The following is a 14244-nucleotide window of genomic DNA, read 5'->3' as shown; positions in this document are numbered from 1 at the left end:
ATTTATGCTACAGATATGAATCAATTCGCTTGAAATTCATGCTCAAATGCCTTTTTTTCGCCTTCAAACAATTAAGAAGTTGAATTTTATGCTTAGCAACCCTTCTGAACTTTGAACTAATTTCCATGTCCAGAAGAGCTCAATTCTTTAAAATTTGGCATCTCTTATCAGAAAAGGTCTTTCAATTGTGGAGGACCGAAGGCTACTCACATGCAAAATTAGGAATTGAAAGAACCCATCATCAGCATCCAAACATTAAGGGTTCATTTGAAATAAATCATTTGCAAAAAAAAAAAAAAAAAAAATCTTACACAATCATGCATGAAATGTATTTTTTTTTAATTTAAATTAAATGAAATTAAATTCTTTTATTTCAAACATGAAAATTTACCAAAAAAAAATCAATTCAATTGAATTTTCTTGCAAAATTCTACATTCCAAACAAAGGGTAATGCATGTTCGAATAAGTAACATTGAACCAGACCAACAAATGCTTACTATTTTGGAAATTATAAAGAAATAGAGAATATTAAAACTCGAGCAATTGGTTGCAAGTTTATTCAAATCATGAATAGTGATACCACAATTCTATTCTGACAAAAAATGATGCTATACTACAGGAAAACAGATTTAGCGATGGACTTACTGTCCTATCGCTTATAACATAAATTAATGATGGATTCAACGCTAATTCACCCTTATTCTCTTAGTAAAGTCTTTTAGCGACGAATTTTTAGCAACAAAAAAAGTAAATCACTAACACAAAACTAATTTAAAAATCAAATATCAGCGACAAATTTATTGCGTTGCTAATGTATGAGCAAGAGATCATAAAATTTTCCATCGCTAATCAATGTTAGTAGTTACGAAATTTTGATGCGTCGCTAGAAATCAATTTTTTTTGTAGTAATTATATTCATTAATAAAATGAGCCAAAACGAGACCATAAGGGAACCCCTTGCGCATTCACTTGCTACCGGTACTACATTTAAAAACAGAGTCCAATATACGACAAGCTCTAAGCAGACCTAGAATAAGTATTAGATACAAGATTTAATATGACCAAGGCTGAAGGATACACAATATTGACAAGGATCTCATCACTCATGAGCAACTACAACCATCTGTTTTCCAACATTTCGACCCTTAAAAAGGCCCATGACGGCTTCAGGGCCCTTCTCCAGTCCTTCAACAATGTCTTCAATATATGCAATCTTCCCCTCTCTAATGTAAGGCAGCACAATATCCAAAAACTTGTGATAGAGGTGATAATAATCAGGTGCTGAGAACCCCTCAAAGTGGAACCGTTTATAAACAATAGACATCAAAGTACAAACACCTTCACGCTGGTCAAGGTTGTATTGTGAGATCATTCCACATGCAGCAATGCGGCCAAAGACTCTCATGTTGAGAAGAACAGCATCTAGCATTTTTTTCCCACCAACATTTTCAAAATAGATGTCTATGCCTTCAGGGAACCATCTGTGGCAATGTAAAAGAAGTGTACAATTTACTACAATTGACATGTTATGATAACAATGATAATTATAGTGCCATCTCTATTGTTTTGTTGTTTTTCTTTTTAACCCTCTTCTCTGGTGTTAATGCAAATTGAAGACAAAAATAATCACACTTTCCACAGCCTTAAGGGTTTTCCTTAAAAATTCTTAATTTAAGTTGGTGCCTTAAGTTGCCTGATTCACATTCATGAATTTTTGAAAAATAAGCTCAATGGTAAGTCAAAAGTCAAGACTGCAAAGCAATTTTCACGTTTGTCTTGATTAAGTAACATATTCTGATCTTTTCAAACCAGCATCCGAGTTGTGCTCCTCTTTATAATTGAAGGCCTCATCAAATCCCAACTTGTTTTTTAACAAATCAACCTGATTAGAATGACAAGAGAAGATAGGGAAGAATTCATTTGGGAGTCATTTCATCCTTGATCCATTTAGCAGAGAGGTTAAAAGAAAAATTAAATGAAAGAAGCAAGAAGCAAAGGCTAACAAATCCCTACCCATTGCTTTCAGAATCTTGTGAAAATTAATTCCGAAAATTGATGCATAGATTACTATGCAACTAAAAATATAACTTGGGTTTGTTTACAAATATATATATATATATATATATATATATATATATATATATATATATATATATATGTAATAGAAAGTTTCTTTGCAAACCTTCTAATAAATAGCATAATTAAAATCAAGTAACAATCTAGAACCAAAAATAGTTTAATAGTTATAAGATTTCTAATCCTAATATCATTTCTATACAATAATATATATAGTTCAATATACATGATCAATTTTTATATTGCAAAATGTTTGGAAATTATGAAATTAGGCAAAATGGTTTTAATTGAATTTTCCAAAAAAAAATTATGAGATTAGAAAAACAAATTTATGAAATTAGGCAGTTAACCCATTTTTCATAAAATATGCATGAATAATTTTATTTTTACTTGTAATATTAACTTCTTAATTTTAGTAATTTAAAAATTTATGAAAAGTTTTATAAGTTCACAATATACATATGCATATAATTACAAAAATAAAATACAATTTGTTAAAAATTAATAAAAATTTTCATCAATCTCTACTAAATATCAAAGTTTAATGAAAATTAAATGTATAAAATTATCAATTTTAATTATGAAATATAATGAAATGAAAAAAATGTAAATAATAATAAAGAGGAATGGATGAGGAATAAATTAAGTTGAGCAATGGCAAAACAACAAAATTCACCTTAATTCTATGTTAACGATTACTTGAGTTTTGAGGAATTGAGTTTTTAAGTTATATATATATATATATATATATATATATATATATATATATATATATATATATATATATATATATATATATATATATCCAGTGGTTGAATTATTGAGCCATTCAGCCGATTCTCTTACTGAATCAACCTTTAAACTGGGTTTAATAACATTGAAAATTACTATTCAACTCAAATTATAATTTTAATTATATTATTATAATAATGTTAGAATTAAATTTTTTACAAATTTAATTTGTCTTGCATAAACTTCGTTAATAAATTTTTTTTCTTCTTTTATTTAGCTTATAATTATGATATAAAATTGAAATCTCACAGTTTTGGAAAGGAATCCAGTGCCACTAAACTAAATTTCATTAATTCATTCATCTTTGTTTCTCACTGCATTATGGAAGATAAGATGTGCTTGTAGCGATCGTACATGAAGCGGAAATTTGTCCTCCATTGATTTCCAGCAAGAGAAGAATAGACTATCAAAAATGTTGTAACTCATGAGTATAGAGATTCTGGGTATGGATTTTGTGCTGAAGGAAAAGAGTAGCAAGCAAATTGCTTCTAGGTTTGACCATTTAAGCGTTGTAAAAGAGAGAATTAAAGATAATAATAATTATTCACTTTTGTGGAGTAATTAATTGTAATCGTATATCACATTTGAATTTTAGTTTTTTTTTTTAACCAAGAGATAGAAAGATGGTGGAGTTTATGCTAAACCAACAACTCTATGGAGTAATCGTAGTCTTGTTTAACAATCGTGATAATTTGTTCCGCAGACAAGAAGTCTCCAGTACAAAGTGCTCTACTGTCTAATATTTATGCTGCAGGTATGAATCAGTTCTGCTTGAAATTCATGGTCAAATGCTTTTTCCCCCCTTCAAACAATCAAGAAGTTGAATGCATGCTAAGCAACCCTTCTGAACTTTGAACGAATTTCCATGGCCAAAAGAACTTAATCCTTTAGAATTTGGCATATCTTATCAGAACAGGTCTTTCAGTTGTGGAGGACTGAAGGCAACTTGCATGCAAAATTAGGAATAATTAAAAGAACCCATCATCAGCATCCAAACATTAATGTAGGGTTCGAATAAGTAACATTGAACAGAACCAGCAAATGCTTTTTTTTTTTTTTTTGATAGACAAAAGAAAATATTTAGTAGAAAGGCCAAGGAAACCTGACCTAGAACGCACAAGGCACAGGATCACAAAAGGACCAAGAACTAAAAGAGATTGAAGAAATAGCACCCAAAACATAGATACAGCCGATGCAACTGAAACTGAAGAAAAAGCACTCCAAAACTGAAAAAACAACTACTACAAAAGGGACAATAGAAGAAAACAAAACTGATAAAATAAAAGCTGATGAACCGAATCCAATTAAGCTGGTGGACTTTAAAAAGCACTGACATTCTGCAAAAATAACTGAAACCTACGTAGGACAAACGAAGACACGCTAAAAAGCCAAATCCAGTAGAATGAATAATGTAAAACCAATAATCCAAAAGCCATGTCAACGATGAAGCAGACGCAAACAATGAATCCAGCAACTGAAATGAAATAAAGAACTCAAAAACTAAGAGAGACTTATAAATCAAAAGAGAAGGTGCAATTAAAGCTCGGCTCTGTATAAGCAGCAAATGCTTAAATTAGCACAGTATATTACATTGATGCTTGAACATGATTTTGGAAATTATAAACAAATAGAAAATATTAAAATCAATCAATTAGTTGCAAGTTCAACCAAATCATGTATAGTGATTGCAATGAGATTGCCACAATTTTATTAAAAAAAAAAAATCGCCTATACTACAGTGAAACAGATTTAGCGACGGATCTGTCACTATTAGCGACGGATTGTTGCTAATCCATTGTTCTTCCGTCGGCAAATCCTTTTACCATCGAATATAATATGTCACTAATACATAACCAAATTAAAAATTATCTTTCAGAGACAACTTCATTTGCGTTGCTAAAGTATTAACGATGTGTCAGCACATATTCCATCACTAATCAATGTTAGTAGCAACGGAAATTTGATGCGTCCCTAAAATTCATGTTTTTTGGAACTTACTCTTTGTTAATAATGCCAAAAAGAGAAACCCAGTACTACATTTTAAAAGAGAGTCCAATATACAACAACCTCTATGCAGACCTATAATTTGTATTAGATGCACATAATTAACAAGGATCCCATCACTCATAAGCAACTACAACCACCTTTTTTCCAGCATTTCGACCCTTGAAAAGGCCTATGATGGCTTCAGGGCCCTTCTCCAGTCCTTCCACGATGTCTTCAATATATGTTATCTTCCCTTCTCTAATGTAAGGCAGCACAACATACAAAACTTGGGATATTGGGGATAATAATCAGGAACTGAGAATCCTTCTAAGCGTACCCGTCTATAAGCAGTAAATATCAAATTACAAACACCTTCAGGCTGGTCAATGTTGTACTGTGAGACCACTCCACAAATGTGGCCGCAAATTCTCATGTTGAGAAGAACAGCATCTAGCATTTTCCCACCAACATTTTCAAAATAGATGTCTATGCCTCCAGGGAAGCATCTGTAGCAGTGTAAAAGCAGTTTACAATTTGCTATAATTGACATGAAGTTATAATAACTATAATAATACCACCTCTCGTATTTTGTTGTTTTTCTTTTTAACCCTCTTCTCTGGTTTTAATGCAAATTGAAGACAAAAAATAATCACATTTTTAACAGCCTAATGGGTTTTGCTTAAAAATTTTTAGTTTAAATTGCTTGCACTACAATAAATTTAAATTTCAATAGTATACCTTATATGCTAAAAATTTTAAATATATTATTGATAAAAATTATTGGCAAACGCCTAATAATGTGTATAAATTATGTGATTTAAAGTTTTTAATAGTACTTTCATGCTAATTTACAGCACTATTATGTTTGATATTGTATTTATTATTTATTACTTTATATATTATTTTGATGTCTAATTATATTATCTTGATTCTATTTATTACTTTACATCATGTAGAAAATGATGTTAAAGTCCATATTTGTTGTGGTGCTGATTCACGATAAATATTTGAAAATAAGCTCAATGGTAAGTCAAACTATCAAGACTGCAAAGCAATTTTCACATTTGTCTTGATTAAGTACGTAACATATTCTGACCTTTTCAAAGCAGCATCCAAATTGTGCTCCTCTTTATAATTGAAGGCCTCATCAAACCCCAACTTATTCTTTAACAAATCAACCTGATTAGAATGACGAGAAAAGAAAGGGGAGAATTCATTTAAGAGTCATATCACCATTGATACATTTAGCAGCTTAGTTAAAAGAAAGATTAAATGAAAGAAGCAAAAGCTAACAAATCCCTACTCAATGCTTTCAGAATCTTCCGAAAATTAGTTCCTAAAATTAATGCATAGATTACTAAGCAACTAAAAATATACCGCAAAATGTTTGAAAATTCTGAAATTAGCCAAAATGGTTTTAATTGAATTTTCAAAACAAAATATTTATGAGATTAGAAAAACAAATTTATGAAATTGGGTAATTGATACCAATATGTATATATACCATCAAATGAAAATGAAAGCAAATCAACTTTTCTTTACTTCCAGCACCTCCAAGAACATAACAGCCCATCAACTTTGCGAATTGGCCAACAAGCTGACCAACAGCGCCAGCGGCTGCTGAAATGAAAACACGGTCTCCTTTCTTGGGAGAAGAAACCTCATAAAAACCAGCATAAACAGTCAATCCAGGCATGCCTGGAAAAAAAATGCATCGATATATATATATATGAAATAGGAAGAAAAGCTTGGATATTGCTGATACCACATACAATTGCTGCAGAATTCTCTGTGACTTACCAAGAATTCCAGTATAGTATGAAAGGGGAAAATCATTATGCTGAATTTTAAAGAGCACTTGTGGTGCAGTGATGAGACTGAACTCTTCCCATCCAGTTACTCCCCAAACTAAGTCCCCTTCTTTAAAGTCTGGGTTTCTTGAATCCAGAACTTTAGCCACTCCATACCCACCAAGTGGCTGCATGTTTTCATCAACACAAGTTCAAAACTGTGATTAGTTTTGGGCTATGTTAGAAAAAATAAAAGGGGATTCATTGGGTTAATCAAAATACATAACAATTTTTTATATTGCCCTAATTTGACAGCATAAATGAAACTTGATGTTCTAAGAGGGGGCCTAATTAGCTAAAATTTAAGGAATTTCAGAGAGACCACTATAAGTCTAAAACACATTGAAATTAACTAATAAAGCAATGGAGAAAGCAAACAGAAGAGAAAGTAAGGGGCTTACAGAGCCTGGAGTGTAGGATGAATACCCGCTGCCCTCAGGTTTCCGTTTCCCCATCAACATTCGTATGAAAGGATCACAGGAGAGATAGAGATTCTTGACAAGAACACCGTTAGAATCTTCTGGTACCTTGAGTTTTACAGTACATGTCAGATTCTTGAGGGAAACCACTCACGTAGTCTCTGAATATGACCTGTTTGTTGCTCACCTCTTCTTCACCCCTAAAAGCCATTCTCGCCATTCTCTATCTCCTCTTCCTGCAATTTTGACTGACTAAACAGGCGGGAGATTGAGTGCAAGGAGGCAATGCATGGGTTTTTAAAGTAAGATGGATCAGCAAACGTAATGCATGATGGACTTAGAAAAAAAAAAAAGTAATGCATGATGGTAGATGATGATTTTTTTTTTTTAATAAAAAGTTTAAATGATAGAAGGTTTCTTATTCAATGTCTTACTATTAACTTCATTAAATTAAATAATTATAATAAAATTTACCGACCATTGCTTAATAAAACTTCAACTTTCAATTTAATGAGAATAATAATTGAATCATCTCTGTGACGTATTAGATAATGATTTAATAATGTTATTTTTTTTTCATATAAACTTAAACTTTCAATTTAATGAAAATAATAATTAAATCATCTCTAATTGGCGTACTAAATAATGATTTAATAACGTTATTTTGCTCATACGTTGGAGAATGAAAAATTTAGGATTTTTAAAAATTTTTTAATTCACTAATTTAATAAATTGAATAGATATTTTAAAAATCTTTACAGATTTTATTTTTAAAATAAATTTTATTTCTAAATAAGAAACCCATATTATTATTATTATTATTATTATTATTATTATTATCCAAAAATAGAATATTGTATTGGAACCACATTTATCGATCGGACCGATAAATTATATTTCAAATCGATCCAAATTTACAATTTAATCAAATAAAAAATTGATCTAATTGATTCAACCGATCAGATTAATGAACTAGTGTGATTTAACTAATTAATAGCAACAATTTTTCTTTTAAATTATATATTGTGGGGGAGGAAGAGTTGAACTTGGATTTTTCATGTTCAATATATATATATATATATATATCCACTACTGCAAGAGCAAAATTATTTTTGGCGTTGATAATGAGAATTAAATGAAAGACCTTGTAAAGGAGTAATTAAACATTAAAATGGAATTTCATGTAGATATCTTAATAGGCTTTAACAGTTATATATATATATATATATATATATATATATATATATATATATATATATATATATATATAAAAGATAAATATATTATTTATTTTTCAGCATATAGTTAGTACTTAGTAAATATTAAAAACAATAATTATGCACATTTATATAATTTTTATATGTATTACTCATAAATATTATAATTAAATAATAATATTTAGAAATAAATATTTTCATATAAAATTTAAAAATATTTTAATATAATTATATAATCTAAAAAATATTAAAGTTTGATTTTAAATTATTAAAACTTAACTAGCTACTTATTCATTTATTTAAATTAATAAATATTATATTTAATTTTAAAAATTATTTTATATATTTAATTAAATTTTAATAATTTAGTAATTGAACCATTGATCACTAAGTAAATCATTGACCGTCTCAATATGTCCACCGACCGGCTTAAGAACACTGGTGTTAGCCCTTAGGTTCAAAAATTTGTATCAGTAGATTGTGTTATGCTCACGTCACTTCCGCCGGCGGCTTTAATGACTCTGTCGTTAGCAATTAGGTTCAAAATTTTCCATTGAAACGTTCACGTCATCATTTTGCTTGCCCAGATTCAAGAAATTTCACTAGGACAGCTTTTAAATTTTCGCTTAAATTTTGATATTTTTAATTATTTTTTTTTCCTATCAAAAGCCTTCTTAAGTAGCTTTAAATTTTTCAATATTTATTTAAATATTTATTAAAATATATCATGTGATTTCACACTTTAATACATAAAAAATTATGATTTAATTTTTAACAATTTGATATATTGTATTTTTTTTCGTTAGTAAATATAAAATAAACAGTTGAGTATTATTAAATGATGCTAACGTAATAATAGATAGGCGACATATCATTGTCATACATTCACCATATAAGAAACACACAAATGCTATCATGTTTTTCATGCGTTGCTATGTCAATATTATTTAACGATAATTAACGGTTTAGTCCATATTTATTAAAAGAAGAAAATACAGGGTATTAAATTGATAAAAATTAAATTATGATCCCTCATGTGTAAAAACGTAAAGCCGTATAGTATTTTTTGTAATTTTCTTTATATTTTATAATAAATATATATTTGAATATTAATTTTGAAATAAATTAATAAATTTTTCAAAGTTAATGTCACGACCCAACCTATGGGCCGGACCGGCACTAGGACCTGGGCCAGCCTAAAGCCCCCGAGGCCCGTAGTAAGCCTAACTGTTCATTAACCCAACTCTAAGGCCCATTGGGCCCAAATTCAAGAAAACAAACGGACAGAGTTCGGCCATAAAATGGACTTTCCAACGGGGAGTTTTCGACTCACCCGACCTGTAAACACAATAAACCATCCATTGGGGAGCTCAGCTCACCCTCCACATACTCATCAACATAATAATAAATGGGAGCTCAGCTCCCTCATCCAATCCATCAAAACAGACTTAAAATATTAAGTTTACAGGTCCAACATGAATATAATATTACAGACCAAATTCAAATAATTACTGCTAACACATGCGGAAATTCTAGGAGTAAATAAAATTACACAAATATCGATAAACAACCTGCGAAGTATAAAAGCAGGTTAACCCAGAATAAATATCCTCCTGTGGCCTGTAAAAATTTTTGAACAGGAGTGAGCGTTCGACTCAGAGAGTAAAATATCAATCTTAACTATAATCTCTATAACTATCTGAACTAATGCACCCTGTAGAGTGAAATGCAACATAAACAACATTTTCACATCATAACATCAAAAAGGTAATTTGGAGCACTCACACACCCTGTAGTATCAATCATAACATATGGGGCCGATCCCTATCTGACTTTCTTAAATCCAACCTGGTGCCAGCGAATTACTCAAGCTCGGACTTCCACTTAATAACCAAATCGAGGGTCCCAGCGAATTACTCAAGCCGTGACTACCCCGTCCTATCCATAATCCACACCACATCACACGCACGCCAACGCAAGCACACTGCTCCAAATTACCACAACAACATCCATGGCATATTAACAGTTATGAATGCAACATAAATCGTGCCTAGAGTTTAACTAAATAAATATATGCATATAAGTGATGCATGGGCATGCTGAACATATAATAATATCGAAATTACAATTAAAATTAATATTTTACTCACAGACTTGACGACAAATTACTGTGGCGGCTGGGCGGAGGAAGAAGGCTGTCCCGGCTCACCTGATAATCATATTACATTTATTTAATACAATCTGACTCAATACAAACAAAGAAAAGACCAATTACGTCCTAAGTCGTGCCGAAAATCCGGCAGAGTCTCCCCTATACCTAGGACCTACCCAACCTGCAAAAGGGTTCAAAACACACTTCTATACTCACAATCCATATATCCACAGTTCAATCATATCACACAGCCCCTCCTGGGCCCATCAAATCAGTCATCCATCACAATACGCAAAATTTCAATTTAGTCCTTATTATTGATCATTTTTGCAAAAACTGCCCAAACAAGCTCTAAAAATTATAAAACTTTGCCCCGCGGTCCTTAGCAATATTACTAAGCTATTGCAAAAAGAATCGTAATTTTCCAAGCTACCACGAATATTTTATGGATTTTTAATCCTATTTAAGCACTAGAAAATTACGAAAAAGCAAGGTTCGGGTTTACCTTTGCCGATTCCGACTTCGGAAACGCGCTCGAGACGTCTGACAATTGGGGGCTAGCCAAAACCTCGGTCCAATTTGGAGACTTTTCCGGTAACGGGTCTGTCTGGCCCGAAATTTGCAGACCCTGTCAATTGTCGAATTTCCGCGAATCGAGGATACCTACACGAAGCCCATAACACGGGGGTTAGTACATAAATTTTTCAGAATTTTCTAAGCTCATTTAATGCTCGAAAATACACTGCGAAGTTCCGTGGGAGCCACTGAAAAACGGTGTCGGAAAAATTCAAAATTTATGTCGTTGCGAAGCTCTCGACGAATGGAGAGTGCTGGTGGCCTCGGTTTTCTCGTGGGATTCACGGTTTTCGAGAAATCTAGCCCAAAAGTCGAAATAGGCTAAAATCTTCCCGAGCAAAAATCGGACAATCCGCTCGATGGATTTCGGCGTTCTTGGTGTCTATGGAAAGCTCTCGCCGAGTAGATGATTTTGGACACAAGACCCGGTCCAATTGGTGGCCGGATCAGCCGGATTTGGCCGGAGAAGTCGAAGCGGCGCGCACGCGCCTTGCAGGGCGTTTTCGCAGCGCGTTTTCGGGCCGTTCGGGCGTGTGGCCATTTGGGTGGCTGGCGCCCGGCGCTGGCTGGTCAGTGCTGGTAGCGGCTAGGGGCGGAGAGGAGAGAGAAACGAGAGAGAGAAGAGGGGAGGGACGACGCGCGCGGGAGGAAGAAAAAGAGAAGAGACCGGTCCGATTCGACTGGTCCGATCCGGTCCGGTTCGATTCGGCCGGTTCGATTCGAAATACAAAATTTTGGATTTTTATTCTGCCTCGGAACCGAAAACGAGGTCCAAAAATTCCGAAAAAATTTCATAAAACTCAGAAAAATACATAGACTCCAAATATATTTTTAGTTTTGCCACGTGGTCTTTAAATTAATTTTTAAAAATCATCAAAGTTTATATTTTCGGAAAATCGAACCCGATTTTTAAAATCCGAAAAATCTCAAAAAAATTTCTAAAATTCAAATAAAATTAAAATACCAAAAATACTCATAAATAATAAAATTTTGGGGTGTTACATTCTTCCCCCCTTACAGAAAATTCGTCCTCGAATTTTTACACAAGGCAGAATAAAGCACATGATTATACATTGAACAAATAAGGGTACTTGCTACGCATGTCCCGTTCTGACTCCCAGGTGCACTCTTCCACCGACTGACTCCTCCACAAAACCTTAACCATAGGGATCTGTTTTGATCTCAGCTATCTCACTTGGTAGTCCACTATGGCTACAGGCTGCTCCTCAAATGTCAAATTTTCTTTTAGCTCTATCACATCCGGCTGCAGTACATGAGAAGGATCGGGAATGTATTTCCTGAGCATGGAGATGTGAAACACGGGATGAACGTGAGAAAGGTTGGGTGGTAGCTCCAACCGGTAGGCAACTGCTCCAACTCTATCCGTAACCTCAAAAGGTCCGATATACCGAGGTGCCAACTTGCCCTTCTTTCCGAATCTCATGACTCCCTTCATTGGAGATACCTTCAGGAATACATAGTCGCCCACTGCAAACTCCACATCCCTCCGTCTGGGGTCTGCATAACTCTTCTGTCTGTGAAAAGTCGTCTTGATCGTTCACGATTAAAGGAACTACCTCAAGTGTCTTGCACTAGGTCTACATCATGCACCTTCGCTTCCCCATTTCTGTCCAACACAGAGGAGACCTACACTTTCTTCCATATAATGCCTCATAGGGTGCCATCCCTATCTTTGGAGTGGTAATCGTTGTTGTAGGCAAACTCCACCAAAGCTAGTTGCTCATCCCATTGACCTCCAAAATCCAAGACACTCATGCGAAGCATGTCTTCCGATGTTTGGATTGTCCTTCAATTTGTCTGCATACGAGGGTGGAAGGTCATCAAGTTCAGCTGTGTGCCAAGTGCCTCCTGCAACTTTCTCCAAAGCGAGAAGTGAATCGGGCCTCTGCGGATATTATGGGCGGAACTCCATGCAATCTGACTATTTCTCGAATGTAGAGCCGGGCATACTGTGCCACAGAGTATGTAGTCTTTACAGGTAAGAAGTGAGCTGATTTGGTCAAGCGGTCTACAATTACCCATATCGAATCATATCCTCGCGTGGTACGAGGCAACCCAGTCACAAAATCCATAGTGATCATTTCCCACTTCCATTCTGGGATAGGGAGCTCTTGCAGCTTCCCTGACGGTCTCTGGTGTTCAAACTTCACCTTCTGACAAGTCAAGCACTTGGACACAAAGTCTGCTATGTCTCTCTTCATGCCATTCCACCAGTAGCTATCTTTCACATCATGGTACATCTTGGTGGAACCTGGGTGGACACTGTATAGTGTGTAGTGTGCCTCTCGCATGATTTCATTCCTGAGGTTGTCTACATCGGGCACACATATCCTAGAACCTTGTACTAGGGCGCCATCATTGGCAAATCCAAACTCACCACCTTCACCTTGCTGTACTCTTTCTATGATCTTCATCAATTGTTGGTCTCTGTGCTGGGAAACTCTAACTTTGTCCCTCAAGTCTGGCCTCACTGAAAAGTGAGCCAACAATACCCCCTCATCTGACAGATCTAGGATTAAATCTTGATCCATCAACTCATGTACTTCCTGAATCAACGGTCTCTTTTCTGCTGAAATGTGCGCCAAACTACCAGAAGATTTTCTGCTCAAAGCATCTGCTACAACATTGGCCTTCCCAGGGTGGTACTGGATGGTGCAATCATAGTCTTTCAGAAGCTCCATCCATCTCCTCTGTCTCAAGTTTAAATCCCTCTGTTGGAAGATGTACTTTAAACTCTTGTGGTCGGTGTATATCTCGCACACTTCACCATACAGGTAGTGTCTCCAGATTTTAAGTGCAAAGATTACAGCCGCCATTTCCAAATCATGGGTGGGGTAGTTCTGCTCATGCCTCTTCAGCTGCCTTGAAGCATAAGCCACTACCTTTCCAATCTGCATCAAAACACACCCTAGGCCAACTCTGGAGGCGTCACAATACACGGTGTATCCTTCACCACTCACAGGTAGTGTCAACACGAGGCGGTGGTCGACACTCCTTAAGCTTCCGAAACTCACCTCAAAGTCATCTGTCCAAATGAATGGAACATTCTTCTGGTCAACTTAGTTAGGGAGCCGCTATCCCGGAGAAATCTTGTACAAAATGCCTATAGTAGCGGCTAAACCTGAAAACTTCGCACCTCGTTGGTCGTTGTAGG

At 34.3% G+C, this 14244-nt stretch overlaps 1 protein-coding gene, 1 long non-coding RNA gene and 1 pseudogene across 2 annotated transcripts; all 3 read right to left on the bottom strand.

The window, feature by feature from the left end:
• Positions 1-1100: 1100 nt before the first annotated feature.
• LOC110665641 (NADPH-dependent oxidoreductase 2-alkenal reductase-like) lies at positions 1101-3247 on the bottom strand. The gene is made up of 3 exons (XM_058147904.1): positions 3224-3247; positions 1796-1883; positions 1101-1477 (listed from the first exon to the last, which is right to left on the bottom strand). The coding sequence occupies exons 1-3, from the start codon at positions 3245-3247 to the stop codon at positions 1101-1103; spliced, it is 489 nt and encodes a 162-aa protein (XP_058003887.1).
• Positions 3248-4969: 1722 nt separating this feature from the next.
• LOC110665638 (2-alkenal reductase (NADP(+)-dependent)-like) lies at positions 4970-7402 on the bottom strand (annotated as a pseudogene).
• Positions 7403-9740: 2338 nt separating this feature from the next.
• LOC131180739 (uncharacterized) lies at positions 9741-11143 on the bottom strand. Its single transcript, XR_009149370.1, has 3 exons — positions 10999-11143; positions 10492-10550; positions 9741-9961 (listed from the first exon to the last, which is right to left on the bottom strand). It is a non-coding gene; the product is annotated as an uncharacterized LOC131180739 (long non-coding RNA).
• Positions 11144-14244: the final 3101 nt, after the last annotated feature.

This window comes from Hevea brasiliensis, chromosome 6, assembly GCF_030052815.1.
Source record: "Hevea brasiliensis isolate MT/VB/25A 57/8 chromosome 6, ASM3005281v1, whole genome shotgun sequence".
In the NCBI taxonomy this organism is placed as follows: Eukaryota; Viridiplantae; Streptophyta; class Magnoliopsida; order Malpighiales; family Euphorbiaceae; genus Hevea; species Hevea brasiliensis.
The sequence above is the reverse complement of the archived record's forward strand: the minus strand, read 5'-3'. Positions and strand labels throughout refer to the sequence as shown.